The following is a 16,197-nucleotide window of genomic DNA, read 5'->3' on the forward strand; positions in this document are numbered from 1 at the left end:
ATATTAAAGATGTTGTGTTAAACATGGGTTATTGGATTGAAAACTTGATGGAGATAGTAAATTAGTGTATTGAGAAATAATGTGGTGTAGTTGAGTTTGGTTTTGAGCCACTATGGTAAGATTTGGTAAGTTTTAAAGGGGTTGGGTTGAAATATTTTGGAAGTTGAGGTTTGGCAAAATTTTGTATAATCTATTTTCTGGCAGCCGTTTCGGACGCATTTTGGGAACGATCTAACCATCACAATTGAATGAAATTAATTTTTCTTTAATCTCTGTGATGTTTAGATCAATCCTACAAAATTTGGTTAAAGTTTAACGGTTAGATTAGGAGATATAAAGTTTTGAAGTTTGTTACTTTAAAGCTGATTTTCTGCTGCTACATAATCAAACCAGCAACTTTCCAAGCTTATATATCCCAATCCTGATCATATTTCTGAGTGGGATCAAAATGACATTGAAACTGAGACTATTTTATTGTTTGTGTAGAAATTTCATACTTTCATAAATTGTTTTGAAGAAGTTGTGCTTGTTTTAAAAATAGAGCTCTTAGCTATTTTGACAGCGAAACCAGTTTTTGAAAGTAAACTTGTAATTACTATAACTCTCTCCAGAAAAATAATTTTTCTGTGGGACTTTGACTGATTTAAAGCTCTATAAGTCTATTTTATTTCTGAAAAATTTTAGATATATCAAGTAAAAATATGATTTTTGGTGAATTTTCTAAGAACAGGGTAGCTTGCTGTCTTAGTGCAGAGCTTTCAAACTTGAAATCAATCTTTGCAAGAGAAAATGGCTTTCTTTTCATTTTATTCAACTTAACTATTTCAAATAAGTTCGAATTTCTAGGATGCTTCCGTTCTGTGTCTAGAGACAAAGAATTAGGCTTGTAATCTTCTGTGGACAGATTTTTGGATAAAATGAAGTGTGCGAAAAGGATGATGATGTTATAAATGATGACAAATTGATAATCAATGACTGATAATGAATGAATGAATGAATATGATAAATAAAGTCGAAATGAGATTGTTGTTGATGAGTTATAATTGATAATATGAATTAAGATTGAATGAATATATGTTTGAGATACCTTGGCATTAGCAAAGATTGTGGTTCGTCCCGCTTACTCCTAGTCAATGTTTGAGATACTTGGGTAGTAGCAAGGATTGTGGTTCGTCCCGCTTGCTCCAGGTCAGAGATTGTGACATTTGGGTAGTAGCGGCAGTAGTGGTTATTTCACTCGCTCCAGGTTGAGCTTTTAAACACCTGCCTGGGTAGTAGTCGTAGTAGTGGTTATTCCACTGGCTCTGGATTGATCGGGTAGTAGCAAGGGGGTCGTAGCTCAAACTCACTTGCTCCGCGATGGGTGTTTCATTCCAAGGTTAGCTATCAGGACGTGTCGGGTTGGCTATATAACAGACAAATGATATCATCAGCCATAGAATAAGCATGCATCATATGCATATTATTTGAATTATTTGTTTGTGCATTAATTGGGATTGTCTAAGTGATTATAATATGCTATTTGTTATATTTGCTATCTGTATTACTCGTATTCTGCCTGTGTTTGTCTTTGTCTGCTTGTTTGTCTTTGTAATTTCACCGGAGATGGAGGAACGGAGGAAAGGCAGAGAAGTTATGGATTTTGTTAGGCTTAAGACTTGGTTAAGTTAGGAATCCTTAGAAAACCACCTTGACTTATGGCTTCTACTTTAGTCTTTAAGTTTTATAATCTGAGTGTCGGCCCTCTAGGATTGTCTCTGGCATTCACAGGACTTTATATCTTATATATGCAAGCACCTTTACCATATTGAGAACCCCCGGTTGTCATCCCATACGATATTTATGTTTTTTAGATGCAGGTCGAGAGGCACCTTGGTTGGCATCTGGAGCTTCTGCAGCAAAGTGGATTCATTTTGGGGTTTTACTTTTAGGTCGTTTGTTACATGTGTATAGACTCTCCTCATATATATACTTGTATTATTTTGCACCTCTTAGAGGTTTATGGAGAACCAAGATTGATTATATATATATGTATTTTGGGTTCTGGGTTAAGTATATATATGTATGTAAATATTCTCTGGCCAGCTTTAGCTTAGCAGACTGGGTCAGGAGCTTGTTATTTTGTATTCTTGATCTTCTGTTCTTACTTTTTATATATATGTTTGTGAACTCTAATTTTTCTTCGTACGTAAGTAATCTCTTTCCTGAGCGTTGCGCTTTTGATTTTGCGATTTTGGTTTTACCCATTCTTCAAGGCTCCTAGTATACTACATTCTTTCGACTATTATATATATTTATATCCTAGCTTAAAGGTCGTAGCGTTTCGCCACCTCTGTTTTACATCCTAGGTGTAAAGCTCTGTGTGGTAGGGTATTACAATTTAAATACAAGTACTTTTATAAAATATTTTTTTCTTGCGGGTATCCCTAACCACCATCTTGGAGTTGACGTGAAGATATTTCAAGCACCCCCGCTACCATCTCTGACCTCTTTCGTCTAGACTGAAGAGGTCGGATATGGTAGTGAGGGTGCTTGAAGTGTCTTTAGTCTAACCCATTTACACACAACAAAAACATGTATTTCATAAGAACCGAAAAAAATTATGTATTTTAATTCTTGATTTCTTGTTAAAAACACATTTTTTCAATGGAAAAATATGTCTAATCAATCATATAATTCTTTTTTTTATAATAATATACTTATGTATTATAAAATTACCAATGTTAAATTATTATAGAAAAAAATTATATAACTAAAACTAAAATCTTAAAAATTTTGATAAAAGCACTTGCATTTAAATGATATGTGAAAAAATAAAATTGAAGTGAGTGCATTTAAGATATTGAAAATTTTAAATTTTTTAAAAAAATGAGAAAAACTGGTGAAATGACTAATTTGGTGCAGACATTCAATTTCAAGAACTAAAATGAGTCACTTAACACAAAGTGATGAGAGACTAATTTGGTGCATCTACAATAATAACATAATGGATGACACGTGGATGAATATTGTTGTAACACATGACACAAACAGACGCGTGGCCAAATAATACTGTGACACGTGGCACAACCATCCACGTCAGCATGTCACGTGTCACTGGTCAACGCATCATCGTACCATTACACGTGGCCAAATCGTCATAGAGTGACACGTGTTACTAACAATCCATGTCATCATGCCATGTCATCACGTCGTTAAAGAAAAATTGGTCCGAGACTAACGTGATGTATTTTTCTCAATCTCAAAAACATAGTATTCACATAACAGTTCAATCATTCGTATGTCGATCTAACCAAACATCGCATGCTTGGCGTCTGCAAATAACAACTTTGTAGCAACATGTCGAGTATTTTATTTGGACAACGTGAATATATCCGAAGGAATAAGTATATGAAATTAATTTTTAATTAGTTAGTATTAGTCAAATTTTTTATAAAAATTGTGACATAATAATATAATTAACATATAATGATATAATAATTTATATAATATTTTATCTTGATGATTAACTTTATGCATAATTTTAGCGGCCCGAGTAACTTTAAGGGTTTGACCATGTTTTGCTCTACATAAAATTAAAGCTAATTAAGCACAAGCTTAATAGCCTGCTAACAAATTTTGTTATTAGATTTTTAAACCAGCTTCATTTATACTATACTAGGCCAAACTTTTTCAATCAAGAAGAAAAGCAAGAATGAGAAATGAGAATAGNTACTTTTAAAAAAAATATTATTAAAATATAAAAAATTGTGGCTTTAGCATTTTAGCTTTAATAACAACCACTATAAACATAGATATACTAGAATTCATATATATCTGTTATGTTTATTGTTAGGAAACAAAAAATAGTCCGAATTTTTTTATTTAACATTTATTAATAATTATAATAATTAATAAATATTAAATAAAAATTTTTTTGACTGATTTTGACTAATTATTTTTTATTACCAAATATTTGTTATTGTTACACCAGATAAACCACAAAAGCATCTAACTAAACAGATTTTCTATAATTAGTTACTCTAACTGAGAGGTAGTTATATCTGTTATGTTGAGTCCTCTCATCACTGCTCATTAGAAACCTTCACAGATTACTACCAATACGCTAAACAAAGCTGAACGTTTCTTTCTTCATGTCGTTGCCAAATATTAAGATATAATAATGATGAGTCAAGTGTCCTAATTACCGCACAAAAAGAAGTAATTAATAATAACAATAACAATAACAAGCACACAAGCTCTGAGTTGTTGCATGAACTTCTATATATGAAGGTTAAATAGAGCCAAGAGAACCCACTAAACCTTAACAAGCCAAAAAGAAAAATGAAGGAAGGAAGGAAGGGAAGACGTATGCAGCTAATATACAAATACATTATCTCTCATAAGAAACCAAATGCGCTCGTTCAGTTCCCCTTGATGCTTATCATTTTTCACAATACTCATCGTCACTTCATTCCTTCATTAGGTATATATATCACAAAGAATAAAAGTATGCACAATTTCTTGTAGTAGTAGTAGTAGTAGTTCGTCACTGGCACAAAGGCTGAATACAAAACATGATGAGGTGGAGGATCAGGTCTTATTGGAACCTGAAGGGGGAGGTTGTTGGTGCTGAAGCTGCTGGTACATGGCGGCAATCCTACTGTAGGCATCCATGCTCATGGGCTGCAACCAATTTAACAGTTTTTGTTAATTATTATAGTTAAATATGTAAAAGCAAAATATCTTTATTCCTATCGCATCAGGAAGCCATCATATCAATCTTGATATCACATTAGACACATGCAACAATAATTAATTAATTATACCTGCGTATATCAATTGGGTCTGTTGCTTAAAAAAATATTTATTTTTTTATTAGAGATATAATTATTTATGTATGTTTTTATTAGTTTAATTTTTTTAATAAAAGTTAAATTTTTAGTCATCATATTAAAATTATTATAACAAAAAAAATCTAAAATTCGATTTTTGTTAACATAAAGAAAAAGAAAATCTATATAAAATTTAAAGAAACTCAAAAAAAAAAATCCTTGTATAATAGAATATATTAAAAATATGGATAATTATGATATTTTAAAAAGTAGTATTAAAATTAAAATAATATTCTTTATTTTTAAATAATATTTATTAATAAGTGTTGTTTAAAAAAAATATTATCAAAATGTAAAAAAAAAAATACACCTTTACTTTTAACTAACAACACTTACATAATTATTATAACTATCATAATATAGTCATACTAAAATTTATCATTTAAGTATCATCTTTTATTAATTTAAATTTTTAGGAAGAATAGATTTATGTCATCTTCTAAGATAACTAGATAAGTTAGTTATAGATACGAATAACTTTGAACAAATGTCATCGAATGTCGGTATCAATAATGTATCTGATACTAGCTAGCTAGTTATATCAACTTAACAGAATATATGTACTCTTATTCTATGGGTTGCAATGAGAAAACCCCCTTTATAGTAGTAGTCTATATGTGATTCCTTTCAAAAGAGTGAAAAGGTGTATGTTTTCTAACTTTAATGTCGAGTTGTTTGGGATTTGAAATCAAGGGATGCTATTTCTAACTCTAGTGATCAATAATTGTCTTAACTACTTTAGTGAGTGAAACTGATTTGTTTTAGGTTTAATAAGATTTAAGAGTATTTTCTAGCTCTAAGTCGTCATGGGGTTGAGATCACTTAAAATATTCTCCACCAACAAGGCAAAAGATTTGCCTTTGAAATAAAAGTTCACCACAAAAATTGATGGTACAATTTTTAAAATCTAAACGTTTTATGTATTCTTTTTTTGCATATATACTTTTTNTTGTGCATTTTTTTGTTTATATTTTTATTATATAAAATCAAATTTGTTATATTCTTTTATTTTTCATACTAAAATATAAAAGATTTAAAAATAAATATATAAAAATACTCATGTAACTTTTTTTCATATGCAAGAATGCTAGAAAACTGGTCCTTAATTAATTAACTTTGTCGCGCTGTCCTAAAATCTCAAAACAGAACAGTAATAACGCTATGAATTTGATTTGACTTGTATGCATAACTTTATCACTAGTGTCTCTCAAGTTTCAGTGTCCAGTCAGTTCGCAAACAGCAATGAACCACCATGTTATTTTCAACCATTATTCGAATTTTGAACTTTCCACCCTTATCCCCGAAATAAGTCCCTAAATTTGACTACTAAAGCAAAAATCAGAGTTGATTATTCTAATCGAAGCATAGGCCAAATAATGAAAAAACACACATACACATATGATGTTATCATCATTAGTTATCATGCATATCAATTTTTTTTTATAAAAAAAATTAACATTAATAGTTGAAAATTCTAATAAGAAATTAACTAACAAATACCCTAAAAATACTTATCATAATATCAAATATAAGAAGTTTGTATTAAGAAAATTTAATAATTTTGTTAATAATTATGTACAAATAAAAAAATTAACTAAAAAGAAGAGAGTAAATCTTAACTAATGTCCTAAGCGCTTAATAAACATTACTCTATTTTTAATAAAATTACTAGTAAAATCTAATATAAATATTAGAAATATCATTATTTACGTATTTTTTTTAGTTTAAAATTTTGAAAAAGATAATTTTATAATAATATAATATCAAAGTCTTTATAATTCAAAAATTTAGAGTTTGATTTTTGTTATTCTTAAAAGAAAAAAAAAGCAAATAGAAAAAAGAATGAAAAAAAACTAATTATATTACATATACAATAAAATTAATTATTAAAATCAGTCATTAATATAAAATATATATTAAAATATAGATATACATTAAAAATAAATTAAACTACATATGTATTTATATATAAATATATTACTAACTGATTTTAATATACGAATAACATTTTCAAAAAGACTTATTCAAAAATGTTTGAAAATTTAAAAAAGACTTTTATATGAAATGACGTGTTAGAATATAACAATTTATGTAACTCATTCAATCAATTTAAACTTCAAGAGAAATAATTTTATGACAATAAGTATAGATTAATTATGGAGCATTTGCTCACCTGTGATGGACATCCGAAAAATGAGGATAAATGATCAGGCATGGCGGAGGGTGTAGGTCCTTGAAGTCGGTCGGCAGCTCCAGTTGCGGCGGCAGCAGTGGCGGTAGCAGCAGCATCCCAAGAAGGCATAGGCATGAAGGGAGAAGGGTGGAGGACTGGAGGGATTCCAGGAGGGATATTAGTGCGACTAAGGGTGTTCATATCCATCCCCATGCCCATCCCCGCCATGCCCATGCCCATGCCCATCCCCATTCCCATGCCCATGGGAGCCATCATTGACATTTGAAGCTGTTGTTGCATGGTCATGGGAAGCATCATGGATGACATGTTGATCCTGTTCACCATCTGCACTTGTGCTTGCAACTGTTTAAGATATTCTATCACTTCATCCAACATTGAAGCTTTGTCCGTCTGTTACAAAATAGTATCAACTATTCCATAAAGCTAATTTTGTCGTCATGTTTTAATGTCTAATCATAATTAAATAGGTCAATTATGTACATATATACAAACACATGAAGAAATTCCATATGGTAATTATTGCATATAAAAACTTTTAGAATGTGTGCTACTTGCAACTTGCTAGTTGATATTACATCTTTTGACTTATTGATGACATATGTTTGATTAATAAGTAGCATCAAAATAGTTTCATGGGTATGGTTGTGTACGTACTTTTGCTAATGCTACTACTGCCATAACTGTATTCAAATTCTAGAAATTATAATATCTTTCAGTTTGGTGGTTTAATTCATGGATGAGCTGTATCGAATCTGCAGGAGGCAACTGTTGAAATGTTGACTTGAAAACTGAAGTCTTTTTCCTTTTACATGCTTTTTTTGGAGTTCTTATCCAGATTGTGAATATCATTTTCTTGAATATAATTTTTTATTTATATCCAAATGATTTGGAATTTTGGCAATTAATTTTGCTGCCTGATGAGTTGAGGCATTAAATAACATAAGGTCCTACCATCGCTGGAAAGGTTTTCTCTTGGAGCAGTTGTGTGTCTCCTCACTAAACAGGTTGGTGATATGAGAAATAAAAGTGTCACAATAATTGTGTAAACTTGTGTGGATACAGATACATATGGTTGCAAGCACACACTCTGGAATTCCTATAGCCATATATATATATATATATATGATTGGAAAATGCTCCTTAAGCTTCAATTATTCCTTTATGAAGGATCATTTTCAAAAATAGAACTTGAATTATTTAGTTCAGGCTAATACCTATAAGGTAATCTAATAATAATAATAATAATAATAATCAAAAGTGTCTTAAACACTTTAAACCTTATAAATAGAATTTATATAAAACAATATAATGCTACATGATTAATAAAATTTATTTTTTCTGTAAATATATAAAAATATTTTTATACTAAATTTTAAATTTTAAATTCTAATAATATAAAAATGAGATATTAATTTAAAATATTAACTAATATTAATAAAATGTGTTTTTTAATTTCTTTTAATATTAGAATATTTTTCAAAAATTAATTTGATGTATTGGCAGACAAAAGTTTTGGTAAATTCTCACTTATAGCCCAATAAGTTATAGTTCAAATGGCATAGTCTTTCTATACTTATATAAGAGATCGTGAATTCGAATCTCTCTATTTTTAATAAAAAAAATTCTCACATATAGAATAAATATATACATAAAATACAAAATACAGAATGCGTACATATTTGATAGTGAAATCATATTTTATTTTAAAAAATGATAAAACTTACTTGATTTATTATTAATTTTTATTCTCTCTATACTCTTTACACAGTTTTATTGGCTAAATTTTTTTGATATAAAGAGAATTAGTGTATAATGCATAGTTATTAAAAATATTGGTGTTTTTTTAAATATAGAGTTTATTTTTTTAAAATTATTATTGAACAAATCAGACGATTAAATTTGTTGAGAAAAAAAATCTGAGGATCTAATTTAAATAAAGTATACAAATCTAAAAGTCATCTGATGGTCTAATTTATATTTTTTATATTCAAATTAAACACACCATACTTCAACAATTTTGTAAAATATTATATTCTTTTTAATATAAAATAAAAAGTGATTTTGTTTTGTACGAGTGAATACCAAAAATTTTAGCGAATACAGCTTGGATATCAGTTACATTTATGATTTCATCAGCATGAAGGAATGATATACCATTATTATTTGTTTTATTTTTGTCAGAAATTATAGAGATATTTTACGGACCACGTATATCTCATCACATATGAATATAAGCCCCATAAGGTTGAAAAGTCAAAGTAAAGAATAATGGATTTAACTTAATAAGTTTTGTTTTAAAAAAGAAAAGAAATTATTTGAAAATCATTTTATCGTTACTGGAAGGTCCAAAGAACTCGAGAACAAATACATCAACTCAAAGAGACCCTATGTGAACTGGGTTTTGTAGGGTGGAATTTCATGGGACCGCTCTATGAACTATAGTAAAATAAATGAAAATAAAATTGGAAAAAAATTCTGTTATATCAAGTGCCACTTGCAAGTTGCCATGCATTGAAATCTTTTAACTAAAAAAAGTAATATCTTATATTCTTAAAAAATAAATGTTCTAAAAAACCCTGATGTCATAATATCATGTATAGTTTCACGATGATGTTATATGTATATTTAGTTATTAAAATTAGTCACTAATATAAAATATATGTTAAAATATAAATATATATTAAAAATAAATTAAATCACATATATATTTATATATTGATGATTAATTTTAATGTATGAATAATATTTTTGATAATTTAATTATTTATTGGTATTATTGGAAACATTAAATAGATACTAAATAACTGGCTCACAAATTATTAGGTCAGCAAGAAAAGCCACTAGCTATAGTTGCAACTACTGTTGTATATTACATACCTTGCTAGAATTTGGGACCAGCTTTTGCAATGTCTTCATCCTTTGGTTTATCTTATCCCTCCTTTTCTGAAAAGCAGATACACAAGGAACCAATGAACATGGAAATCTTGATTTTGTTGATAGAAATGGCATCGTAGACAAGTTGCTGCAATAATGTCTTACCCTTTCAGATTGGTTGTGTATAGCTGCGGCTCTACTCCTTTTAGTGGACAGAGAAGATTTTCCAGTTTCTTTCTTCTTCTATAATTAATTATATATCAAAAAAGAAATAAAAATTTCTGTTTTTAATTTCTTTTAACTATATAATCAATTTTTTTAGAGATATATTATTTATGTATTTTTTATCAGTTTAATTTTAAAAAAAATAATTTTGTAATATAATATTAAAATTTTTATGATTCAAAAATTTAGAATTTAATTCTTATTAACCTAAAAATAATAATTTTAATGTAACACTACTAAAAAAAAGAGAAAGAGTAATTAGTTTTTCTTTTCAAGTTAAAACTACAAGATTTTAATCACCTCCTTGCAAGGATTAAGCTCATTTTAACTTTTGTTTATAGCTTAATAAATTCAAATTGTATTGATTTATATGTCTAAAAAATAAGTGAAAATGATAATTATTATAAATAATGGGACATATTAATGTTAATTTTTACAAGTGAAAAGGCGTACGTACCATTGATCTACTGTGGCAAACGGAATCATGGTCGTCAATGGTGTTGGTCTTGGTGCACTGCTTTGCAGAGCTTGTATTTTCCGGCGACCCCATCGACGTCGAAGTAGTGAAACCCACTCCGAACTCCCTCTCGCACGTGTCAAGTGTCACGTGCCGGCTTTCCCTCCCAAAGGTGGCGCTGCCACTCACACTCTGATCCCTGCTACTCATCTCATGTGCCGACACCGTCGGTGCCGGCACACGTCTCACCATGGCGGCGCGCTTTTCAAGGGCGCCTCCATCTTTGGCATCACCGCTGCCCATACGTGTGGTGCGACCCGCCATGCACGGTCCAAGCCCTCCGGAGATGGAGTCCATAACTTGCGGCGTTCTTTGCTCCTCTACCCGGTTTGAGCACGGTACCAGCGCGTCCATGGTCATGGTGTTTGAAGTTCCCGGAGAAATAACGGTGGCCGGGACACGGTGGGGATCAACCCACGGGACTAACAGATTTTCATAGACACCGCCTCCGTTGCCACCACCGCCGAAACCGTGGAAGGTTGTTGATTTGGCGTTTTGGGGTGTGGTAGTTGCTTGGTTGACTATGGATTCCAATGTGCCACTTGCACGAGGCTTTTCCCATGTGTACTTATTGGCGGTTGTTGTAACCGCCGAGGATTTCGTCGGCACTCGCGGGAACCCTAACCCATGCATTGATAGCTGTCCATTTTCCCATGTTAGTTCTGCGACTTCATAGTCTAACCTGTTCGATTCACATCAAATTTAATAATTAAAAATCATTAGATGACAATTTAGTCAAAACAGTTATTTTTATTGAATAGGTATCTAGACTTTATGCTATTTATGAAGAGAGAAAAGAAGAAAAAGTAATACATGGGAACGTCAGGGATGGTTGAGTTGGAGTTGGAACGTAGAGAGGGTCTTGGGGGCGGTGGATTGGTATCCTCCACCTCCCAGCTGGGAACACACTGGCTCATCTCTTGAAGAAGAAAGAATAAGAATTGATGAACACAAGTGTGTGCTTTCTCTTACATGATGGAGGGGGAATAGTAAGTAGTGTATGTGTAGTGGTGGGTGTGGGAGAAAGAAAGAACGAAAATATTGATTGGTAAATGATGGGATACGATGTGATATAGTGGCGAGTAAGTGAGCCCCCCTTAGATTATTAATAATATGGGAAGGGAATGAATATAATGCAGTTTGTGGATTTTATTTCACAATAGGAAAAGAGTGAATCTAGTCCATATGTATTGGAGTGAGAAGGGGCGCTAAATTTTCTAGGCATAGTCACTTTTGTTTTGTCGTTTCAATGATTCACAATTTGTCCGATCCCTTGCACTGTCAGATACTCGTATATAAGGATATACTACTCTATCGTATGGCAAATTTAATTTCATCAACTTTTTTAAGTCACTATGTATATCATTACCTGTTAACAAAATTCTTTATTTGTATAATAAAATTAACAACAAAATTTAATTATTAATATAAAATATATATTAAATATAATTATAAAAAATAATAATTTAATTTTAATGCGTAGAAAGTATAAAACTTTGTTACTACACATTTTAATAATGGCTTATTTTGACATTCCTACAATATATTTGATTACATAATTTTTAAAGCTACTTTCTTTAATTAACAACTCTTTTATTATTCAATAATAATAAATAAATAACACACAATTAAAAATCTTTCAGTTAAATATTATTTTTGCTAAAATTTTGTCAAAAAATTTGGCAAATAATTATGATTTTCTATAGATTCTGTTACAAAATTTAAATCAACAAGATATATTTTGTAGATAATATATAATGCTTGCCATATTTTTTAAAAATTCAAAGACAATTTACGAAAACAACAACAAAACCTAATTATCTTATTAGGTGATATCGATTATATGGATTAAACGATGTTATTAAATTTTTATATATTATGTCTACAGTAAAATTATTTATTCATAGATCAAATTCAAAGACAATTTACTGTATATTTTTCCAAAAGTATCCCAAAAAATTGGCATGTACTTTTGTAGAAGATGGGAAAATTTTTTGCATGTACAGAATTTGCAACAAAATTTACAAATACACTTCGTAACAAATTCCTCATATTATATATTCAAAGATAAAGTTGCAAGTCCTCTTTAATTTGCAACAAAAATTGTCGTTAAACATTGTAACAAGATTCACAAGTAACAAGTTCGTAGTAAATTTTGAAAATAAATTAAAATATAAAACATTCTAGTTCACGTAGCTAAAACATTCGTAGTAGAATCTATGAAACAAAATTTGCAACTATTTTAGGGACAAAAGAGTCTTAACTATTTTCCTGGTTGATATTTCTTCCCTCACAAGGAAACTTTTCTTGGTGTCTATTCATTAAAGTTGTAGATGCTTTTTTTTCTCTTCAAAATAGAAACCTAGTTTGCTTCTTTTGAACATGAAATCATGAAGCATGTTATGGTTGGAATAGATGTTTCTAAATCACTCTCACAACTTCCATGCAACGTTTGACTTACTTTCAGTCCAATTCAGATGCAGTTATGTCCATTACAATTCTAAATAATGTTTTTAGCTTTCTTACAAGTCAAACAGAACATGATTCAGAGCACTAAAACTCAAGCTATATGATCCAAACATTAAAGCATAGTAAATTGTACAATTTTAAAGATATTTCCACCAAAACTCAAATTGAAGTCAAACTCAGTTGTCATGTAATAAATAACATATAGTTAAGCATAACAAAGGATTAGGAAACTAATTATGAAGGATATTGCTTGTATATAATTTCAAGACACGCTTGACTTATCCCTGTAAAGCCTAAAACACTGTTAAGTACTTATTACTCACCCACTTTAGTACACAAAAGAAGAAAAGGGCAGTTCATAGGACTTATTCACTCTCTCTGCACTAATTGAGATGTTGGAATTTGAAATAATTTTATGTAATATATGTAAATCAATAGCCAACAACTTGGTTGGTTGAGTGTTTCCCATTTTATGGATAAACAACTGTCTTAAAAGCAAATGTTTGTCAAGTCCTATTAATAACACTATTTGACAAATCTACCAAATCTTTTAATAGTAATAAGGTGATGAGCAGAAAGAATATCATTTCTACCAAGGATAATTTTATCAAACATTATTTACTATGTAATTTTTCTTTAGAATATCGATTTGGACTAAAAGAAGGAAAATAAAATTCTAGAACAAAATATAATCTATCAATTAAAGGAAAGTTACCAAGTACCAGTATATGCCAAGAGGCTAGTTTGGGTTAGATCTTAGATTAGTTAATTTAACCTTTCCACTTCATCAATTGAAATTAGAGATCAATGGAAACATTCAATTTGTTGCAAATCAATCCTTCCTTGTTAGATCATGTTAATTTCTTAAGAATGTTCACATAAGAGTTGTTTTATTTGTTTAAATTAGAGATAAATGTGTACTATTTCAAAAAAAAAGAAGTTTTTCTTTTTGGCGTCAAAGAAGAAGGTATACCAAAAGGTACCATAGAGATCATTTCTCTTCAAACAAGTAGAATATTTAAGAACAAGTTCTAATTTAAAAATTTCACACAATAACAATAATTATCCATAAATCTTGAATATCATGACATGTGCCTTAGAGCAAGCAGCACATTATGCACACACACAAATGTGCCCATTCATATATGAACACTACATAATGCCTATCATAGGCCAATTCACAATTAGCTCTTGACTTAGAAAATTGTAGATACTGGAAGCCAAAAAGCAAAATCACTGTTAAGACCGTATAAGTATTTTGTGAAAGTTCGAGGTTTTTAAACTCTTTAACTTCTATATTTATATACTAGCTACTAAAGCGAAATACAATTATACTTAATTGATTCTAATTTAACTAATTGATAAGACACTTTACTGAATATAATACCAACATTCCTTCTCAAGTTACAATATTACATCATATACACAAAATTTGTTATAAATATAATTTTTACAAGAACTTCTGAAAAAATTTATAAAAATATCAATCAATTGATCATTAGAATTAATAAATTGTGAAAATTTTTTTAAATATAATTTTCTGCCTTATGAAATGATAATTCACATCCATGTATGTAGTTCTTTTAGGTAGCGTTTGGTGGAGAGACAAAGACGGAAAGACTGAGACTAAGAGATAGGAATTGAAATAAATCTCAGGTTTGGTGCAAAATGGGAGATGGGAATTGAAACAAGAATGAAACTCTAATTTAATTTACACAAAGGGTAAAATTGGAATTAATTAATTGAAATGAAAATATTTTAGGTATAAAATGTTATTAAAGTTTCAGTCTTCATCCCTAAAAATTTTAGTCCTCTGTGTCCCTACTTTTTGAAAGTACTGAAATACTGAAATTTTAGAGACAGAAACAGAAATTTTAGTACCAGTCTCTGAACTAACAAACACGATACTGAATCTCAGTCTCTCAGTCTCTGTCTCAGTAGTTCAAAACAAACGCTACCTTATGGAATACTGAACTAAATATGAAGTGCTGCTTGATTAATATAACTTCAATTCTAAAAGGAATTGTTTAACAGAAGCCACTAATGCCATGGCACGATGCTCAACCTCTACACTTGATCCGACAATAACACTTTATTTTTACTTTTTCAATAAAAAAAAAATACAATATCCAAAAGTAGATAGTCTATCAATAAGAATACTTCCATAATTTGCATCCCAATGTCTGCTTACTTGAGTATTTTTTTTTATCTTTATACAGTAGTTTTTGGTATGGAACTTTTTTGATATATTTAACAATTCGTATTATAGTATCCCAATTATCAGGATAGAAAACTGCATAAATTAACTCACTACACTAACTGGATATAAAATATCTGATCTAGTAATAAGGTAGCTAAAACAATTTGATAAGTCTTTGATATTTTCTAGGATTAGAAAAACGTTTCCCTTGATCAGATAATAATTTGATACTAGGATTCATTAGACTACCAACATGTTTGGAATTCAACAAATCTGTTTCTTCCAATATATCAAGGGCATATTTCCACTGAGATAACATCATCTTTAGATTCAGCAACTTCAATACCAAAGAAGTACTTAGAATTTACTTAAACTCTTAGTTTGAAAGTGATGAAATACATATTTCTTTAATATTGTTATTCCCTCGGGATTATTACCATTAATGACTATATCATCTACATAAAAAATTAGATAGATGCATTATCCAAGTGAATTATATTGATAGAAAATACTTAGTTTTAACGTGTATTTTACAATTGATTTTAATGGTTAATTTTAATACACACTTAATTAACATAATTATTTTTCTTTTTGGTCAATTGAGCTTAACTTATTTTGTTTGCCTTACATGACACACATACCAACTCACACACAACATTACTGCTAGTACATGGGTTCTATATTCTTCACTCAAACTCGAACACTGGTACGGTGCAGTTCTCAATGAAGTAAGTCTGCCATTTGTCCAAGCCTCACTTGCAAGTCTTTTTTGTTTTTGGTCATACATCTTAACACACACTAGCACACACTCCTTCCCTCTCCATGGGTTCCCTAATAACTACTT

The 16,197-nt window shown here is 29.9% G+C and overlaps 1 protein-coding gene across 1 annotated transcript; it reads right to left on the reverse strand.

Moving 5' to 3' along the window:
- Positions 1 to 4,201: 4,201 nt before the first annotated feature.
- LOC107495088 (transcription factor UNE10) lies at positions 4,202 to 11,789 on the reverse strand. The gene is given in 7 exon segments (XM_016116159.3): positions 4,202 to 4,665; positions 7,048 to 7,458; positions 9,946 to 10,011; positions 10,108 to 10,185; positions 10,454 to 10,467; positions 10,636 to 11,366; positions 11,498 to 11,789. Coding segments are annotated over 7 exon segments (1,497 nt in total). The 5' UTR covers positions 11,602 to 11,789; the 3' UTR covers positions 4,202 to 4,572.
- Positions 11,790 to 16,197: the final 4,408 nt, after the last annotated feature.

This window comes from Arachis duranensis, chromosome 6 (assembly GCF_000817695.3).
Source record: "Arachis duranensis cultivar V14167 chromosome 6, aradu.V14167.gnm2.J7QH, whole genome shotgun sequence".
Classification (NCBI taxonomy): Eukaryota; Viridiplantae; Streptophyta; class Magnoliopsida; order Fabales; family Fabaceae; genus Arachis; species Arachis duranensis.